Source organism: Lepidochelys olivacea (assembly GCF_965140295.1).
Source record: "Lepidochelys olivacea isolate rLepOli2 genome assembly, chromosome: 20".
Taxonomy (NCBI): Eukaryota; Metazoa; Chordata; order Testudines; family Cheloniidae; genus Lepidochelys; species Lepidochelys olivacea.
In genome coordinates this window covers 21,030,031-21,047,388 of record NC_140430.1, presented here as the reverse complement: position 1 = coordinate 21,047,388, position 17,358 = coordinate 21,030,031, and the positions used below count along the sequence as shown (strand labels likewise).

Here is a 17,358-nt window from a genome sequence, read left to right as displayed (position 1 = left end):
GCGGGGACTGGCTGGTTCGTGGGGCAGGGAATGGGACATGGGGCCTGTCCCCTCTAGGAGATGGAGGGTGAGGAAAGGTTGTGGGTCACCCTCCCCCCAGGCTGGTGTTGCTCTGGGCCCTTGGCCTGACGCTCGCCCTCTGCTCTCGTTGGCAGAAGCCCAAGGACCTGCTGGACCCCGGGCTCTGCAGCCGGTCCTACACCGCGGGCGGCATGCTGGGTGCGGAGCTGCGGCGTGGCCGGCGCCGGCTCTCCTCCAGCCTGCAGGTGCCGCCGTGGAAACCCCTGGATCGGGCGCGATCACCGGAGCCCGACAGCGTCCAGAGGCCGACCACCCTGCCCCTGCGCATCCCGCCCCGCATCGCCATCACCCACGCTGAGCCGGACAGGTAGGGCACGGAGGGGTCACAGTGTGTGCGACAGATACCCGGGGGAAGGGCTGGTTATTGTGCCCTGAGTGTGCAAACACCCGGGGGAAGGGCTGGTTATCGTGCCCTGAGCGTGCAAACACCCGGGGGAAGGGCTGGTTATCGTGCCTTGAGCGTGCAAACACCCGGGGGAAGGGCTGGTTATCGTGCCTTGAGCGTGCAAACACCCGGGGGAAGGGCTAGTCATGTCGGGGGCAGCGCCCCGCACTCTGCCAGCAGGTGATGCAGCCGGGGGGGTGCCAGCGTTCCCTGGCCAGCTCCCGACAGCACCCCCTGCAGTCGGGTCTCAGCAGTGCTTGTGGCCCGCCAAGGATGGGCCCTGCAGACCGGGCCAGCGCTGGGGTGAAGGGGAGGATCCCTCAGGGCTCTGATCCAGGGCGAGTTGTGATTTAATCTGGCTCTGATAGAGATTTATTGGGCACGGTGGAAATCTCCCTAAAACCATCAGCTTCTTACTGCCCCCTGCCCGCAGGGGATCCCGGCCTATAATCCTGGCCGTGCCGCAGCTTCTCCTGTGGCTCAGTGCCCTGTGGCAGGGTTGGTCTCACCCCCGGGCTGGGAGACAGTTACACCCTGCATGGCCATGCAGGCTGCATCTCGGGGCTCCACAGCAACACCCTTAGTGGGGGGGCCCCCAAGACCAGTCGGGGGGGGGCCATACAGAGACCAGCAGGGGTCTGGCTGCTTCTCTCCTTCCCTGGGGCTGGGCAAACCCGTCACCTCCTAGCAGATCCGCTCCCTTGATTGTGCCGGGCACTGAAGGACCGCAGCGGATGCTGTAATGCTGCTTCCTGGAGGGCACAGGCAGGAGGGGCTGGGCCACAGCCTGTTTATTTTTAGCGGGGTTTGGGGGGAGTCCCACAGATAGCTCTCACAGCCCCAGGGAGCCCGGTTAGCTTTGGGTGCCCTGTGGAGATTTGTCTGAACCATGGGCGGCGGAAGAACAGTGGACCCCCCCACTCGTCAGCTGGGAATCAATTGTCTTTTGACACCAGAGAAGCAAAGTCCTTGTTTCTTCAAGGTTCCCTGTTTGTTCCAGTCGCTTCCCCGCGCTGGGGGAGCCGCGGTTCATGCTGGTTACCTCTGGGCTTTTGTCATTAGCTCCGACAGGCTGGTTGCATCCCCTGCCTGTTCCTCTCCGAGCCCGGGGCCCCTGGCCAGGGCTTCAGCACCGATTCTGCCGCAGAAGACCAAAAGAAGAGTCGATCCTGGTTTAAATCCCTTTTGACCAGCCTGTGACAATGTGGGGAGGTGGGCGCTGGAGGAAGGAAATGGGGGGATAATGCCAAACGCAGGAGCTTTCTGATTATCCACAAAGAAGGGGGTTGGGGCCTAGTTCGTGGGAAGTGATGCCAGAGTTTGGAACTAGGGGCGCTCGGGTGGTTAAGGCCCTGGACTCCCAGCTCTGCCCCTGACTGCTGGCGTGACCCTGAACAACATTTCCCCGGGGCTCAGCTCCCGGCCCCGGAGCTGGATTTCCCTGGGGCCCAGCCCCCAGCCTCGGAGCTGGATTTCTCTGGGGCCCAGCCCCCAGCCTCGGAGCTGGATTTCCCTGGGGTTCAGCCCCCAGCCTCGGAGCTGGATTTCCCTGATGCCCAGCCCCCGGTCTCGGAGCTGGATTTCCCTGATGCCCAGCCCCCGGTCTCGGAGCTGGATTTCCCTGGGGCCCAGCGCCTGACCTCGGAGCTGGATTTCCCTGGGGCCCAGCCCCCAGCCTTGGAGCTGGATTTCCCTGGGGTTCAGCCCCCAGCCTCGGAGCTGGATTTCTCTGGGGCCCAGCCCCCAGCCTCGGAGCTAGATTTCCCTGGGGCCCAGCCCCCGGTCTCGGAGCTGGATTTCCCTGGGGCCCAGCGCCTGACCTCGGAGCTGGATTTCCCTGGGGCCCAGCCCCCAGCCTCGGAGCTGGATTTCTCTGGGGCCCAGCCCCCAGCCTCGGAGCTAGATTTCCCTGGGGTTCAGCCCCCAGCCTCGGAGCTGGATTTCCCTGATGCCCAGCCCCCGGTCTCGGAGCTGGATTTCCCTGATGCCCAGCCCCCGGTCTCGGAGCTGGATTTCCCTGATGCCCAGCCCCCGGTCTCGGAGCTGGATTTCCCTGATGCCCAGCCCCCGGTCTCGGAGCTGGATTTCCCTGGGGCCCAGCGCCTGACCTCGGAGCTGGATTTCCCTGGGGCCCAGCCCCCAGCCTCGGAGCTGGATTTCCCTGGGGCTCAGCCCCATTGGGAAGCCAGCAAAAGTGAAATCTTGGTTTGAAATGACGGTTCAGCATTTTTTCCCGTTCGTTAAAAATAAATCACAAACGTTTCACAGGGTCTGAATGGAAACAAAGGGTTTACTTCAGCCTGAAAAAACTGTTTTCAATGTTTTACTTCACTGAAAATTTTGAAAAATGTCCTTTTCGGTTCACCCTGCAGCGAGAGTTTAACAAAAGGGTTTGGAATCGCTCGCGAACCACAACATCTGTTATTCAATTGCTCTAATGAGGGCCCTGTTCCAAGCTTTTCTCTGCAGCCAAAAGGGCCAGAAACTGACTTAGCTTTTTGCAGTGCAAGCTGAGAGTCTTCCCCATTCACATGACTCCAGGAGCTGGGGCTTTAAGCAAAGCCCCCAGGGTCTCAAGCTCACAAGAGCTGCCAGCGCGGATGTGCCTGATTTGCCTTGGGGCTGGCTGGACCATGGCGATGTGTGTCTGTTTGCTAGAGGGACAGCTGCCAACCTGGGAGGTGCCTATCGAAGCTGCACCCCTGTTCGTTGTCATGTTAAGTCTCAGGCTAATTAAGCCAAGTTAACATTATGCTAAGCGTGAGCGGGGTAATTGGACCCAAGGTGCTGCTCAGGAATTATAGGCAAGATCTCAGCAGCAAAATGCCACTGGAAGGAGTCATCAGAGCAGCCATTCCTCAGTGCTCTGAGTTCTGCGTGACAGGTCGTATTCAGTGGCTGGCATGTAACCCCAGCCTCCCTCGGGCGGCAGCCCCGCCACGGGACGCACCCGGCGGAAGGCTGGGCCGGGGGCTGAGGTGGCGGGCTAGGCCGCAGGAGGCGCGGGTTTAATTCCAGGTTTGGCTACAGACTCAGTGTGACCTTGGGCCAGGAAGTTAAGGCAGGTTTCCAGGGTTTAGTATCCACAGCAGGGGCTGGATTCGCCACGGGCTGCAGCTCCACACAGACTTCCAAGCCAGCTGGCTACCTGCTAGGCCCTTCCAGAGGGAGACCTGGCTGCTAATTTTGGAGCCCCGTGGGATCAGTGCCCGCTTGGTTCTCAGCAGCTCCTTTCCCTGGAGATAACAACCTGCCCACGCCGGGCTTGGCCGCGGAGACAGCAAAGCTCTGTGATGCCTGCAGCCCCTGGGCTTGGCCCCGCTGCAGCTGCCTCCCACCTGCCTGCTCGCGGGGTGGCTGCAGCAGCTCCGGGCGTTGGGCAGGTTCATACGCAGGTGGCTGGTGGCGCTGGGAGCCAGGGCACGCAGGCTGGCGGGGGAATGAGGCTGTCTGGGGGGGCCTGGCACAGTCCTCCTTGTCCTGGAGAGGAGACAGCAGGAGAGGAGACGGGTGGTCTAGTGATTATGGGCCCTTGGGATCAAGACCTTGCTCCGTGACAAGCTCTCTCGGCAGCCGCCGGGTGGCGCTGTGCTGCAGTTCCCCGTCTGGGAGCTGGGAATACTAGCCCGGCCTCACTGCGGGTGCACTGGTGCTCAGGGGCTGGCCGTGTAGGCAGGACCCTTGGGTTCTATTCCCTGCTGAGTGACCTTAGGCACGTCCCTTCCTCACTCGCTGCCTCAGTTTCCCCTCCCACCCTGTGTTTGTGTAGCCTGAAAGCTTCCCAGGGCTGGGGCTGGCTCTTGCTCCACGCAGTGCCTGGCCCGATGGGGCAAGTGTGGTCTAACACCTAGTGCTGCCCTGGAGACGGGCAGTGTGAATCAGACCCAGGCCCAAGCAGGTCAGTTTCCGTCTTTCCTTGCAATAAACTCTGCCAAGCGCCTGGAAGGTGATAAAGGGCACCTCTGGCAGGATCTCTCGGGGGAGCTTCTTGGAGCACGAGCCTCAGGTTCATGGGTATTAATCACCCCCCACAGCCGGCTGTAGATCTTCCCTGCCGCTCCGGTGTGGGGGCGAGGGCCAGGACGGGCTGGGGAGCTGGAGTGGCGCTTTCATGTTCTGCTGATGTGTGTCTGTGTCCTACATCCTGGGCACTGCCGTGGGAAGGGTGGGCTGGGAGAATCCTGCTTTGCACAGGCTGGGGGAAGAGCCAGGCAAGCAAGGGGTAAGATGTGCTCTAGTGGGCTGGGGCCTGGACTGGGGCCCGGGTAAGCTGGGTTCTGTTCCTGCCTCTGTGACTGACCTGCTGGGAGACCTGAATCAGCCACTTCCCTGGTCTGTGCCTCGGTTTCCCCTCACACCCTTTGTCCTGCCCATTTAAACCGTGAGCTCGTCAGGGCAGGGTTAATCTCTTGCTGTGTGCAGCACCAAGCCCACCAGAGCCCCGATCTGGGCCGGGACCTCTAGGCCCTACCGTAACCCTAATAATTGTCTGGTTAGGACATGGTCTCTCTCAGGCAGGGCCTGTGTCTCATTCTGTGTCTGGGCAGCGCCTGGCACAGCAGGGCTTTGATCTCTGGTTAGAGCCTCTAGGTGCTACCGTAATAATAGGGCCAGGAAACAAAACGGAATCATGAAAGCTGTGGGAAACCCCAGCAGTGTTGCCTCTTAAGGGCTCCATGATTTTTTTCCTAGTTTGGCTTCTTCTGGCTGGATGCGTTTGGAGGGTCACCTGGTTTGGGGCTGAATTTCACACCCCCACTGCCCTGTTTCCCCTCGAAAGGGTCAGGGAGCGTTTGTTGCTGCGGGGCCGGAGTTGGTGACCTCACACTGAGTGAGTTTCACACGGCGTGGCGGGGTGTGCGTGCGTGTGTGCGGGTTCATGCCACTCAGCTACACGGCTCCCGAACCCTGGACTTAGACCCTCTGTCCCTGTGTAAGCTCGAAGTCTCTGCAGTCCCCTGGGAATGCTGTGCAAAGCCCAGAGCTTTCCTTTTCTCTTCGGAGCCCCCAGGGGAGCAGCTGGCTGGAAAATCCCCTGGCTTGGTGGAAAGGGGGGATTCCTGCCTTGCCCAGTTGCCAGGGCTCATAGCGCCTTGGTGGGCGAGGGAAGCAGCTTTCCGTGGATTGGCCCCCCCTGGGAGTGAAGTGTCTGAAGCAGACGCACGAGCAGCAGCGGGGCTGCAAGAGGATGCAGTGACCTTTCCGTGTCCGCCCAGGGCAAGGGAAGCCGAGGGAGGGATGGGGGGAGCCGCCTCCTTGTGCCTCGTGCTGACAGGCCTTGTCATCCAGGGCCAGGAGAAAGGGCTCCCTGGGGCAGTGGAACAAGCTGGGGCAGGAGCTCTGGGTTCAAATACCGGCTCTGCCGGTCACTGCCTGGGGTGACTCCCTGCATCTTTCTCTTCCTTCCCTCCCTGCCTGTAACGGGGGGCTCACAATGCTGCCTGCATCTCCTGAGCCTCCGACCGCCTGGGGCAGGGCTCCCGCTCGGTAGGTGCTCCCAGACATGAGCTGTGGCTGTGTGGGGCCGGTACCGCCCCGCACCCGGTGGCTGCAGCTCTGCCCTGAGCCGTTCCGGGAGGGCTTGGCGAGCGGTCAGAGGAAGGAGTCAGGGGGTTGCCGCCTCTGGCGTCAGCTTCATTCTTCAGCTTGTCCCGGAGATAATTTGCTGTAATTATGATGCCCTTTATTCCCCAGCCAGCGCTGTGCCCAGACGGCTATGTGGGCCGAGGGCCCAGGGCAGCAGGCTGTCCCGGAGCACTGGGTGCCACTCAGCACCAGAGCAGGGCAGGCAAGCCCCACACCAGTCCCTTACTCCCATTAGCGTCTGGGAATGAAGCCACTGCCAGACTGGATCAGATGGGGAGACACGTCCTGCCCCCTCTTCCCCCCTTTCCCCGCATCAGCCCGGGGCCCTCTAGTTCCACTGCAGTCATAGAGCTAGGCGTGTGCTTGGGTCTTTGCCGGGCCAGGGCTCAAATCCCTCTTCAGACACTGCAGCATTGGCTGCTCTCAGGTCCCATCATGGAGGTTTTCTTTGCAGCTGTGAGGGATTTGAAAGGAGAGCTGAGGCTCTGAACCTAGCTCTGCAGCCCAGGGGAGGTCAGGAGCCAGACCTCATGGCTGCGAAATTCACGTGGCCCTGGCTGCATCTGCGGCTCGCCAGCTGCTGTTTCATTGCTGGGCTCTTTCCTTTGTATTTCCTTTGTCCTTTGTCATAATAACTTCAACTAGCTCCCACGTCACCCGACCTCTCGCGCGCCGTCTGGATGCAGCCAGCTCCCACTACCTATGGGAGAGGCTTCTCCGTTTCCTGAGTCCTAGGAATTACCCATCAGGGCTGGGTCCTGCACCGTGCGGCTCCTCCTTGCTGACGGCGGGGTGCAGGCCGGGATAAGAACACCCAAACGGCGGGGCTGGTGCGACACATTCTGCCCCTGCTCATTTCCTTCGGCAATTCCAGCAGAGTTCAATTATTGAGGAGAACACTTTGGAACGGGCCTAGCGGAGTGTTCCCTCGTGGATTTTGTAAAAATTACTGAGGCCCTAGTGAGCGGGCAGCGTGCTGGTACGTCTCTGCTGCAAGCGGGGTGCCTTTGCTGTGCGCAGGTTAGAAAGCCTGGAGAGTAGCGATGTTCCTAGGGAGGCAGCAGTGGTGCAGTGTAGGGCGCAGAGCGGTCCTAGGCCTGGCCCTGCTGGTGGAGCTTGTGCGGATCTCTGCTCTGTCTACTTTCCCTCCAGGCACCTCCCCTCCGGATAGTGCTCTAGAGCTGGGAAGCAGGTCTTTTGGGGCTTCAGTGGTGCAGCTGGAGAGGATGTGAGATCGGCCCCGTCACTAGCAGCTGAGGAGGCGTTTGGCTCTGAGACAGCGACAGAAACCTGGCACACAGTGAGCCTGCAGTTAGGGCTGGCTGGGAAACAAGAATTCCATTTGGCCAAAGGTTCCAAAGGTTAACACCCGGGGGGGAAGGAACACAAGCCAAAGGTCAGGTTAAAGACTATTCAGGTGCGTTAGATGTGTTAAAGTCAGCAGGACCTGAGGAAATTCACCTAAGGTACCTAAGGAACTGGCTGAAGCAATCTTGGAACCGTTAGCAGGCATATTTGAGACTCCCGGGGGAGGGGAGAAGGGCAAACAGAGCCCCTAGCACAGAGGAACCAGGGGCAATAGACCAGGCAGCTTGACTCCGAGAGCTGGAAAGATCCTGGACCAAATGATTAAACAATCAGTCTGCCGGCACCGGGGGGATACCAGGGTTAGAAGGGACAGCCAGTACAGCTTGGTCAAGAGCAAAACCTGCCAAACCACCTCCTTCGACAGGCCCAGCGGATGGATGTGATCAATCGGAGTTTTCGTCAGGCTTTTGACACAGTCTCATGAGCAAACTAGGGAAAGCTGGTCTAGATGAAATGACGATGAGGCAGGGCACAGCCGGCTGAAAGGGGCAGTCCCCGCGTAGTTCTCAATGGCTCACGGTTGAGCAGGGAGGGTGTCTAGTGGGGTCCTGTAGGGGTCACTCCTGGGGCCGGGACCATTCAGCATTTTCATTAACGATGGGAGTGTGCTTATAAAATGGGCAGATGACACCTGGGTGGGAGGGGCTGGGAGCACTTGGGAGGCAGGGTGACCCTGGCAAATTCGAGAATTGGTCTGAAATCAACAAGCTGAAATTCAATAAAGAAACAAGTGCAAAGTCCTGCACTTGGGAAGGAAAAGTCAAATGCACAACCGCCGAGTGGAGACTAACTGGCTGAAAAGGATCCGGGGGTCACAAGTTGAAAATGAGTCAACAATGTGAGGCAGTTGCCAAAAAGACGAGTCTCGTTCTGGGTCCAGGTGTTACGACAGGTGTGTATGTGTGTGTGGGGGGGTAAGACATGGGAGGTCATTTCCCTGCTCCGCGCAGCACTGAGGAGGGCTCAGGCCGGTGTCCAGTCCTGGTCGTCGCCCTTTAGGAAAGATGGGGACAAACCGGCGAGTCCGGAGGAGAGCAGCCAGAATGATCCCAGGTGCTGAAAACCAGAGCTCTGAGGACTGGTTAGAAAACCTGGACATGTTTAGTCTGGAGAAAAGAAGACTGAAGGGGGAGCTGATAAGTCTTCAAATACGTTAAGGGCTGGTACCGAGAGGACAGTGACTAGTTGTTCTCCGTGTCCCTGGAGGTAGGAGAAGAAGCAATGGGCTTAATCTGCAGCCAGGGAGATGTAGGTGAGATATTAGGAAAAACTTTCCAGCTCTCAGGGCAGTGAAGCTCTGGACCAGGCTCCCAGGGGCGGCTATGGCATCTCCAGCGTTGGAGGGTTTTAAGGCCAGGTCGGACAATCCCCTGTAAGGGCTGGTCTGGGTTTACTGCCCCCGGCCTCGGCACCAGGCTCGGTGACCTCTCGAGGTCTCTCTCAGCCCCACATTTCTGTGATTCTCTGAAGTTCGGTTTTCTTCTGTACTGGAAGGAAATGGAGACCTTGTGAAATGTTTAATGAAACAGGCGCATGCGAGCCCCACGCCCCCTCCCCCCGCCCCGCAGCGAGGCTGGTGCTCACGTCACTCCCCTGGGCCAGGGAGATGCAGGTTCAAGTCCCTGATTGGGAGCCTGGACTTGGGGGAGCCCTGACCACCTGGCTCTGTCTGTGATTGTGACTGGAGCGGAGAGCCAGCTCTGGTCCCAGTGCCCAGTCTGCCACAGGCCCAGTTCCCCATTGCTCTGCTCCAAGTGCCCTCACTTGCACCCCTGCTGAGTGCTGCTCTTTGGATCCGCTGGCATTTGCTGCTCACTTTGCACCAAGGGACTGAGGAGCTGGGCAATGGTGAACTGGGCTTCGTGTGTGGGAGAGATTCCCATTTGCCAAGCAGCTTCCCTGGCGCTGGCTCCGCGCTCTCCCGTGCCCCTCCCTGAGGCTCAACCAGGCCTGGGTCTGTGGCTTGTCCCCTCTCTAGGTGCAGGCCGCATGGTGCCCTCCGCATGGTTGTTATTTTTACAGCAGGGCTCATTGAATAATTATGGCAGGAGCGCAGTTCCCTCCCAGGCAGGCTGGAGTGAACACCCCCTCTGCCATGTCTAGGCAATTAAGTCCCAATTAGTGGTTTGAGGAGAGGAAAGGGAGGGACAGAGACCTAGTTGTCCTTTGGAATGGCCCGGCCGGATCAGAACCATGGGCCACCCAGCCCAGCCTCCCACAGTGGCTGGCACCTGTGATTCTGCCCACACAGGGCTGTGATGACTCCAGCAGCATGCTCGGGGTGAGGCAGGGTGGCGGTGTGAATAGGGCAAAGGGCTGGATTCAAATCTGGGTTCAAATCCTGGCTCTGCCACAGATGCCCTGGGGGACCTTGGGCACATCCCTGCATTGCTCTGGACCTCTCTTTCCCCATGTTAATACAAGCGACTGGGTATGGAATACGGGCAGCTGGGTGAAAGCTGATGACTCTCCTGGACCTGTCTGGCTCGGGGGTCTGTAAACCTGGGGTAGCAGGTGTTTCCTAGTGTGTGTGTCACGGCAGAGACTTCCTGAGCGATGAGGGCATGCTGGATGCCTTGGGAGTGGGGGGAGGGAGCGTGTTTCAACAACTCCATAAGACCATCCGGGTTGGCGCCTGCCAGCTGATGCAAGGGAGCTGGTGCCGATTACCCAGCAGCGAGCCCCTTGGGGGCTTCCAGACTGAAAGGATGTGGGATTGTTTTTAAGCAGAAGCGAGCAAGTCCCATGCCCCAGGATCGCCATGGCACTGCCTCGCCAGCAATGCAAACCCAGCACTGAGCAGGCACCTACCCCCTAGGTGTATTTGTACAGTGTCGGGGACCCGGGGCTTTTCCATGGCTCCAGCCCGTCGCTTCCTCCTAAGGTATCGATTTGATTCGTTCCATGGACAGGTCCTCGGGCACAGATGGTGCGTGCAGAGGAAAGAGGATTTGGTGTCCCAGCTCAGGGGAAAGAGTTTGTGCTAATGAGATGCTGGCTCAGGCAGGCTCGAGGCATTGGCAGGATCGGAGGATTCCTTGTTTTCCCCCTGTCAGGGCTGCGCTCTGGAGGCTGGAGTAGCCGGGGGGGTCCTGCCAGGCAGGTGGAAGAAGGGAAGGTGAGAGATGTCTGGAGATGGGGTGGCGGAGTAGATACAGTAATGAGATGACAGGAGCACCTCGAGATGCCTGGGAGTTCAGGGCCACACTTCTGCCTAGGTTGGCCACTCACGATTCCCGGCACATGGGACAGGCCAGCCCTTCTGGGGAGCTGCATTACCTGTCCCTCTCAGCATGACCTTGCCCGTGTGTGTGTGCCACTTTGAAGAGTGCGCCCCCCCGCCCCTGCGTGCGTGTCCTTGCATGGGGGGGGGCGAGGTCACCCCCCTGGGGGTGGAGCGGCGCCCTCTTTGTTATGGTGTCTCCCATTTGATACCGAACAAACCTCAGTACTGGATGGAGGGTGCACATTAGAAAAGCAGGACGGTCCGGTTTAAAACCGGATGAATGCAGGGGGGCTGGAACAGTTTTTATAGTGGAGGTGCTAAGAGCCATTGAACCGAACTGTAAAACCTGTAAATGATGGAAACCACTTCAAGCCAGGGGGTGCAGCAGCCCCCTAGTTCCAGCACCTACGGATGAATGGCCTAATTGCGCTGGGTGCTGCCCAGACCCCAACCAAGATTAGGGCCCCTGTCGTGCCGGGCGCTGCCCAGACCCCGACTGAGATCAGGGCCCCTGTCGTGCCGAGCACTGCCCAGACCCCGACCAAGATCAGGGCCCCGTCGTGCCAGGCGCTGCCCAGACCCCGACCGAGATCAGGGCCCCTTGGGCCAGCCAGGCACTGCCCAGATCCCGACCGAGATCAGGGCCCCTTGGGCCAGCCAGGCGCTATACTGATGTGACAGCCAGCACAACTGGCCAACACGCTGGGGGTGTCGAACTTGTCAAAGGCCAGAGCTAAAAGCTTGAGTCACAACAGCTGGAGCTAAGGAGCCAAGCTCCGTAGCTGGGGCGAGCACAAACTCGCCCCACCCCCCACCCCGCAGAGAGGGATGCGTCACACACGCATTCACTTGTGGGCCACACGCTTCCACTGCCCAGATGATCAGCTCCATTTTGCACCTGGGGAGACTGAGGCACAGAGCTTGCGGGGCTGGTTTCAGCGGCCTGTTGAGATCAGTCAGCACTTTGCTGAGCAGGGCTGCGATGACTCAGCCAAGCAGCTTCCATGCCCCATGGACAAAGGGTGGGAGAAGAAGCAGAGGCCCAGAGTGGGCAGAGACTGAGCCAGATCCCAGGCAGAGCCAGGAACAGAACCCAGGTGTCCTCATGCAGTGCCCGGCCCCCTGGGACGCATGGCCTGGCGGATGTGTCCTGCCCCGGGCCAGGCAGCCTGTGGGAGAGCTAAGGCCCTGCGGGTGTCCCTCCCTCAGAGGTGATTTCTGACCCGGCTTCTGGAGAGCCGGGTTTATGGAGCCGAATGGGCCCCGGGCCCACGCAGTGCCAGCTTGCCCCAGGAGCCTGGGCCATGGTGCAGCCGTCGTTGGCTGCAATGAATCACCAGCCCAGCCTTGCCGGGGCCTTTCCCCCGCGCTGAGGTGCTGCCGGGGCTTGCGCATTTAAACACCCCCTCGCGCCCAGGGGCAACGCGGCCAGGGCAGACTGCAGGGGCTGGGACGGGAGCCACTCCGGGCTCTTACGTGGCTGGTGCTATCTTGAGTGGCATGCGCCCGCTCTTGGATGGGCGTCGCTCTCAGTGATGCTGTGAGGGGGAGGAAATTAGCGAAACCTGATTGGAATGAAGAGTTTTGCTTTTTTTTAAAAGCCCTTAGAGGCAAGTCTCCTTAGTGGCCTAACACCAGGCTGGGAGCCAGGACTCCTGGGGTCTGCTCTGGGAGGGGAGTGGGAGCCAGAGCTTAACGCAGGGTGGGGTGATGGGGAGCCAGGACTCCTGCGGTCTGTTGCTAGCTTTGGACAGGGAGTGGGAGCCAGAGCCAGGACTCCTGGGTTCTGCCCCTGCCTGACTATCCATAGGACCGGAGATCCTCCAGCAGGCAGGGAAAGATCATTCCCATTTCACAGCTGGGGAGTCGAGGGCAGGGTGACATGCCCAGGGCTAGAGAGGGCACCCGGCAGTGCTGGAGCACCGAACCCACCTCACCTGGCCCGCCCCTTCCTTCCTAGGCCAGCTGTTCTTGGCTCTCTGGCTTTGGACAGCTCTGCCCCCTCCCCACAAAATGGGGCGAACATTCACCAGCTGTAGGCAGGATCATGGGATTAATTGCTAGGGGCCAGATGAGGCCTGGAGCCCCCGCAGGTAACAGGGGAAGGCTCCCCCTTCGTCTCCCCCCTGCAGGCGACAGGGTGGCTGGGGATACGCCCTGGAGCAGGTGCGGGAGTGGCCTTCCCCCTTTTCCTTGCAGGATGGAGCCTGGGAGGAGCTGGGGTAATTGTAGCAAATCGCTGGTCTCCCCTGTCTCTGAGTTCCACCAACCCCTGTGTGCGGGGCTGGGTCAGATGCCCTAGTCCAGCCCTCAGCACCCGCGCAGCTCCACGGGCAGCCGGTCGTGGCTTTCAGAGCGCCATGGCCAGGTTCCCGCAGGAGTCTTTCCCCCTCGAACTGGGAATGGGAGGGCAGATCTGGGGTGAGGCAGAGCCTGGTCCTTGGCGCTGCTGCAAGGCAGCTGAGATTACAAGTGTCCCTGGCAGATTGCTCCCGGAGGGGCTCTGCTGAGCTGACGCTGCTGTGCAGATGAGAGCCAGGCCGGCCGAAACGCACACCTGCCACTGGGCAGAGTCCAGCGGCTCTCTCGCTCCGGCCCCAGCTCTGCATGTTCACGTAGAGCCTGCCCGCTACAGAGCGTTGCTGGCTTCCCCCCTTGCTTTAATTCCGCCTTCACCTCTCCAGGCGCCTTCTCTGACAACAGCAGCGAGCTCTGCCAGGGAGGAAGGCTGGCGGGTGTGTGGTGGGGAACTCGCTTGGTTTCCAGCACAATGGGATTGAAACGTGTTCAGGAAGCGCATGATTGTAGGGGGTTTCTTCACTGCCATGAGCGCTCTCCCGAGACCCAGCAGAGCAGTGCCCGGGCCTGGCCCGCAGGGTCCTGGGCCCGGTTGCAGCATGAGCACGAAGGGCTGGTTTGACCTGACCCCTGGCAAAGGGCCGGTGCGCTGAGCTGGGGCTCCGGCGCTGTGCCTGGTGCCAGCCCCAGGGTGGCAGGACCCACGGCCATGGCTTTGAGCTTTGCAGCCCCAGTCCTGGCTCTGAACGAGGGCATTGTGCTGCGTGAGGCAGCCACCGCCGGTGACTCATGGAGGAACCCAAATTAGGCTCCCACGAAGGGGGGCAGGGGAGGCAGCCGGGAGCCAGACGAGGCTTTTGACTTGTTTACTCCGACGCCATCGTTTGGGGAAGGTGGCAGAAAGCTCCCTCCTGCGCAGCCGTCTCCTTCCGGAAAACACCTCCCCCCAGCTCTGCCGCAGGGCCATGCGAGGGGGCGGCCAGGAGTGGGGGGCCCGCAGGGCGTGGTGCCTGGGCTGGGCATCTCACAGGCAGCGGCAGGGCTGCACAGAGAAGGGTGTGGGGCTGGCAGTCTTTGCAAGGCCTGGCGGTGAAGTTAGAGCGGGGGCTCCCCAGCCGTTCCCAGCACCCGCCTCGAGCGAGGCCTGTCGCAATGTGCCCCTGTAACCCGGGGGAAAATTCAGCACTGCCCCTGCCCTCCCAGCCTTGCATGGACAAGTCTTGGAGGGGTCCAAGTACAGGCCCGTAGCCCCCATTTGAGCATGGGCTGGTGCGGAGGCAGCTTGCCTGGGACTCCCATGAGCCAGGGTAGGCCCTAGCGTTGGTGTGGATTGCAGATCCCTGGGGGCAGGGACTGTGCAGCGCCGGCCCGGCGGGGACCCTGATCTCGCTGGGGCTCTGGGCAGTACCAGGCACAGTGGGGACCCTGATCTCGCTGGGGCTCTGGGCAGTGCCAGGCACAGTAGGGACCCTGATCTCGCTGGGGCTCTGGGCAGTGCCAGGCACAGTGGGGACCCTGATCTCGCTGGGGCTCTGGGCAGTGCCAGGCACAGTGGGGACCCTGATCTCGCTGGGGCTCTGAGCAGTGCCAGGCACAGTGGGGACCCTGATCTCGCTGGGGCTCTGAGCAGTGCCAGGCACAGTGGGGACCCTGATCTCGCTGGGGCTCTGGGCAGTACCAGGCACAGTGGGGACCCTGATCTCGCTGGGGTCTGTGCAGCACCTGGCCCGGTGGGCATGGATGGTGTGTGAACCACCAGCTGGGGGAGGCTAGCCCCCAACCCTGCCCATTGTGCTTGAGGCCCCACCCCTTCTGTACTCCCCCTTCCCTGACTGCAGCCTCCCCCAGCCTATGATACCCACTGCCCATGCTGGTAAGGACCCTGATCTTGGCCGGCGGGGGCCCTGGTTTCCGGGGGGCTTGGGCAGTGCCCGGCCCGGCGGAGGCCCTGGTCTCCGGGGGCCTCTGGGCAGTGCCCGGCCCTGCAGGGGGCCTGGTCTCCGGGGATTCTGGGCAGCGCCCGGCTCGGCGGGAGCCCTGGTCTGTGGGGGGCTCCGGGCAGAGCCCGGCCCAGTGGGGGCCCTGGTCTCTGGGGCGCTCTGGGCAACACCTGGCCCGGTGGGGGGCCTGGTTTCCAGGCGGCTCTGGGCAGTGCCCGGCCCGGCGGGGGCCCTGGTCTGCGGGGGGCTCTGGGCAGCGCCCGGCCCGGCGGGGGCCCTGGTCTGCGGGGGGCTCTGGGCAGCGCCCGGCCCGGCGGGGGCCCTGGTCTCTGGGGGTTCTGGGCAGCGCCCGGCCCGGCGGGGGCCCTGGTCTCTGGGGGTTCTGGGCAGCGCCCGGCCCGGCGGGGGCCCTGGTCTCTGGGGGTTCTGGGCAGCGCCCGGCCCGGCGGGGGGCCTGGGCTCGGGTGGGTCTCTAGGTGTTATACACAAGTAAGAAGCCCAGGGTCCATGCCCCCTGCCCGGTGCCAGCAGCATGGCGTGTTCGGGCCTCTCACAGGTGTCTGCTCCTGTTCCACCCTCAGCAGCGGGCACCAGGCCAGGCGGCTCCTGGGGCTGGCAGCAGCCTGGCAGCGGGCAGGCTGTACTTGGCTGCCCCAGGGGCCCGGCACTGCGGGCGGCTCCTGCTGCGCAGAGCAGCGGGGCCTTTGCTGGGATGCCAGGGCCGGGCCCTGGCACAAGGGTGCAGCGCAAGCCCGGGGGGGCCGCGCAGCGCAAGCGGGGGGGGGGGCGCCTGACGCCCTCTCGTGGCGGCGGCGGGCGGGGCGCGCCTGCTTTGCTCAGGGGAAGGGGCCCCCAGACTGTGATGGGGGCGGCGGGGCTGCAGACTGTGTGTGTTGCGGGGTGGGGCAGGGTGAGCCCGGCGCCTGGAGGGGGGTGATGTGCGGGGCTGTGAGCGGGATGGGGGGACCCGGGGCTCTGCATGGGGTGGGGCAAGGAGATGGGGACCGGGCTGCGCGGCGGGATGGGGGGCTCTGCACGGGGAGAGCGCCAGGCTGTGGGCGGGGAGGAGGTGGGGGGCTGTGCCCGGGGATGGGGGACCGGGCTGTGCGCGGAGATGGGGGCCCGGCTGTGCGCGGGTGTCGGTGGAGGAGATGGGGGCTGTTCGCGGGGGCCGGGCTGTGCGCTGGTATGGGGGGAGGAGATGGGGGCTGTTCGCGGGGATGGGGGGAGGAGATGCGGGGCTGTGCGCGGGGGTAGGGGATGGGGGGCTGTGCGCGGGGATGGGGGGCCGGGCTGGGCGCCGGGCGGGGATAGGGGGCTGTGCGCGGGGATGGGGGGCCGGGCTGGGCGCGGGGATAGGGGGCTTTGCGCGGGGATGGGGGGAGCGGATGGGGGGCTGTGCGCGGGGATGGGGGGGGCCGGGCTGTGCGCGCGGCGGGGGGAGGGGATGGGGGGCCGGGCTGTGCGCGGGGATGGGGGGAGGAGATGCGGGACTGTGCGCGGGGGGAGGGGATGGGGGGGCTGTACGCGGGGATGGGGGGTCGGGCTGGGCGCGGGGATGGGGGGAAAGGATGGGGGGCTGGGCGCGGGGATGGGGGAGGGGATGGGGGGCCGGGCGCGGGGATGGGGGGAGGGGATGGGGGGCCCGTGCGCGGGGATGGGGGGGCCGGGCTGGGCGCGTAAGTCGGGGGAAGGGGCTGGGGGGCTGGGCGCGGGGACGGGTGGCCGGGCTAGGCGCGGGGCGGGGGGAGGGGATGGGGGGCCGGGGACGGGCATGGGGGGCCGGGCTGGGCGCGCAAGGCTGGGGGAGGGGTTGGGGGGCCGGGCGCGGGGATCGGGGCCGGGCCGGGCGCGCAAGGCGGGGGGAGGCGATGGGGGGCCGGGCGCGGGGATCGGGGCCGGGCCGGGCGCGCAAGGCGGGGGGAGGCGATGGGGGGCCGGGCGCGGGGATCGGGGCCGGGCCGGGCGCGCAAGGCGGGGGGAGGCGATGGGGGGCCGGGCGCGGGGATCGGGGCCGGGCCGGGCGCGCAAGGCGGGGGGAGGCGATGGGGGGCCGGGCGCGGGGATCGGGGCCGGGCCGGGCGCGCAAGGCGGGGCAGGCGGCAGAGCCGTCAGGCGGCGGCGGCGGGAGCTCGGGGTCCGCGCTCGGAGCCGCCCCAGCCGGTCTGTCCCGTAGCGCAGCGGCAGCGCCCGGGGCGGGGGCAGCGGCGCCGGCGGTGCGGAGCCCGGCGCGGGGCAGAGCCATCCCGGGGGGGGGCTCCCGGCCCCCCGCTGCGCCGCCCCGTGACATGCGGCGGCGGCGAGACCCGGCTCCGAGCTGCCGCCGCCCCCAGCCAGAGCCACCCGGCGGCCGCCCGCCCAGCAGCGCCCAGCGCCGGCCCCGCTGCCCGCGGAGCGGAGCCGCCTCGGCGGCGCGGACCCGTCCCAGCCCTCGCCGCCCGCCATGGAGAGGGCGCCTGGAGCCGGCGAGCCGG

At 63.6% G+C, this 17,358-nt stretch overlaps 1 protein-coding gene across 2 annotated transcripts in view; it reads left to right on the top strand.

Annotated features, from left to right (window-relative positions):
* The window catches only part of PDE4A (phosphodiesterase 4A), a 153,835-nt gene that overhangs the window by 35,325 nt on the left and 101,152 nt on the right, over positions 1-17,358 (top strand). For both annotated transcript variants that reach the window (XM_084609946.1, XM_084609949.1), the window contains one exon: positions 156-388. In XM_084609946.1, coding sequence (XP_084466072.1) covers positions 156-388 — 233 coding nt within the window. The remainder of the gene's footprint in view (positions 1-155; positions 389-17,358) is intronic.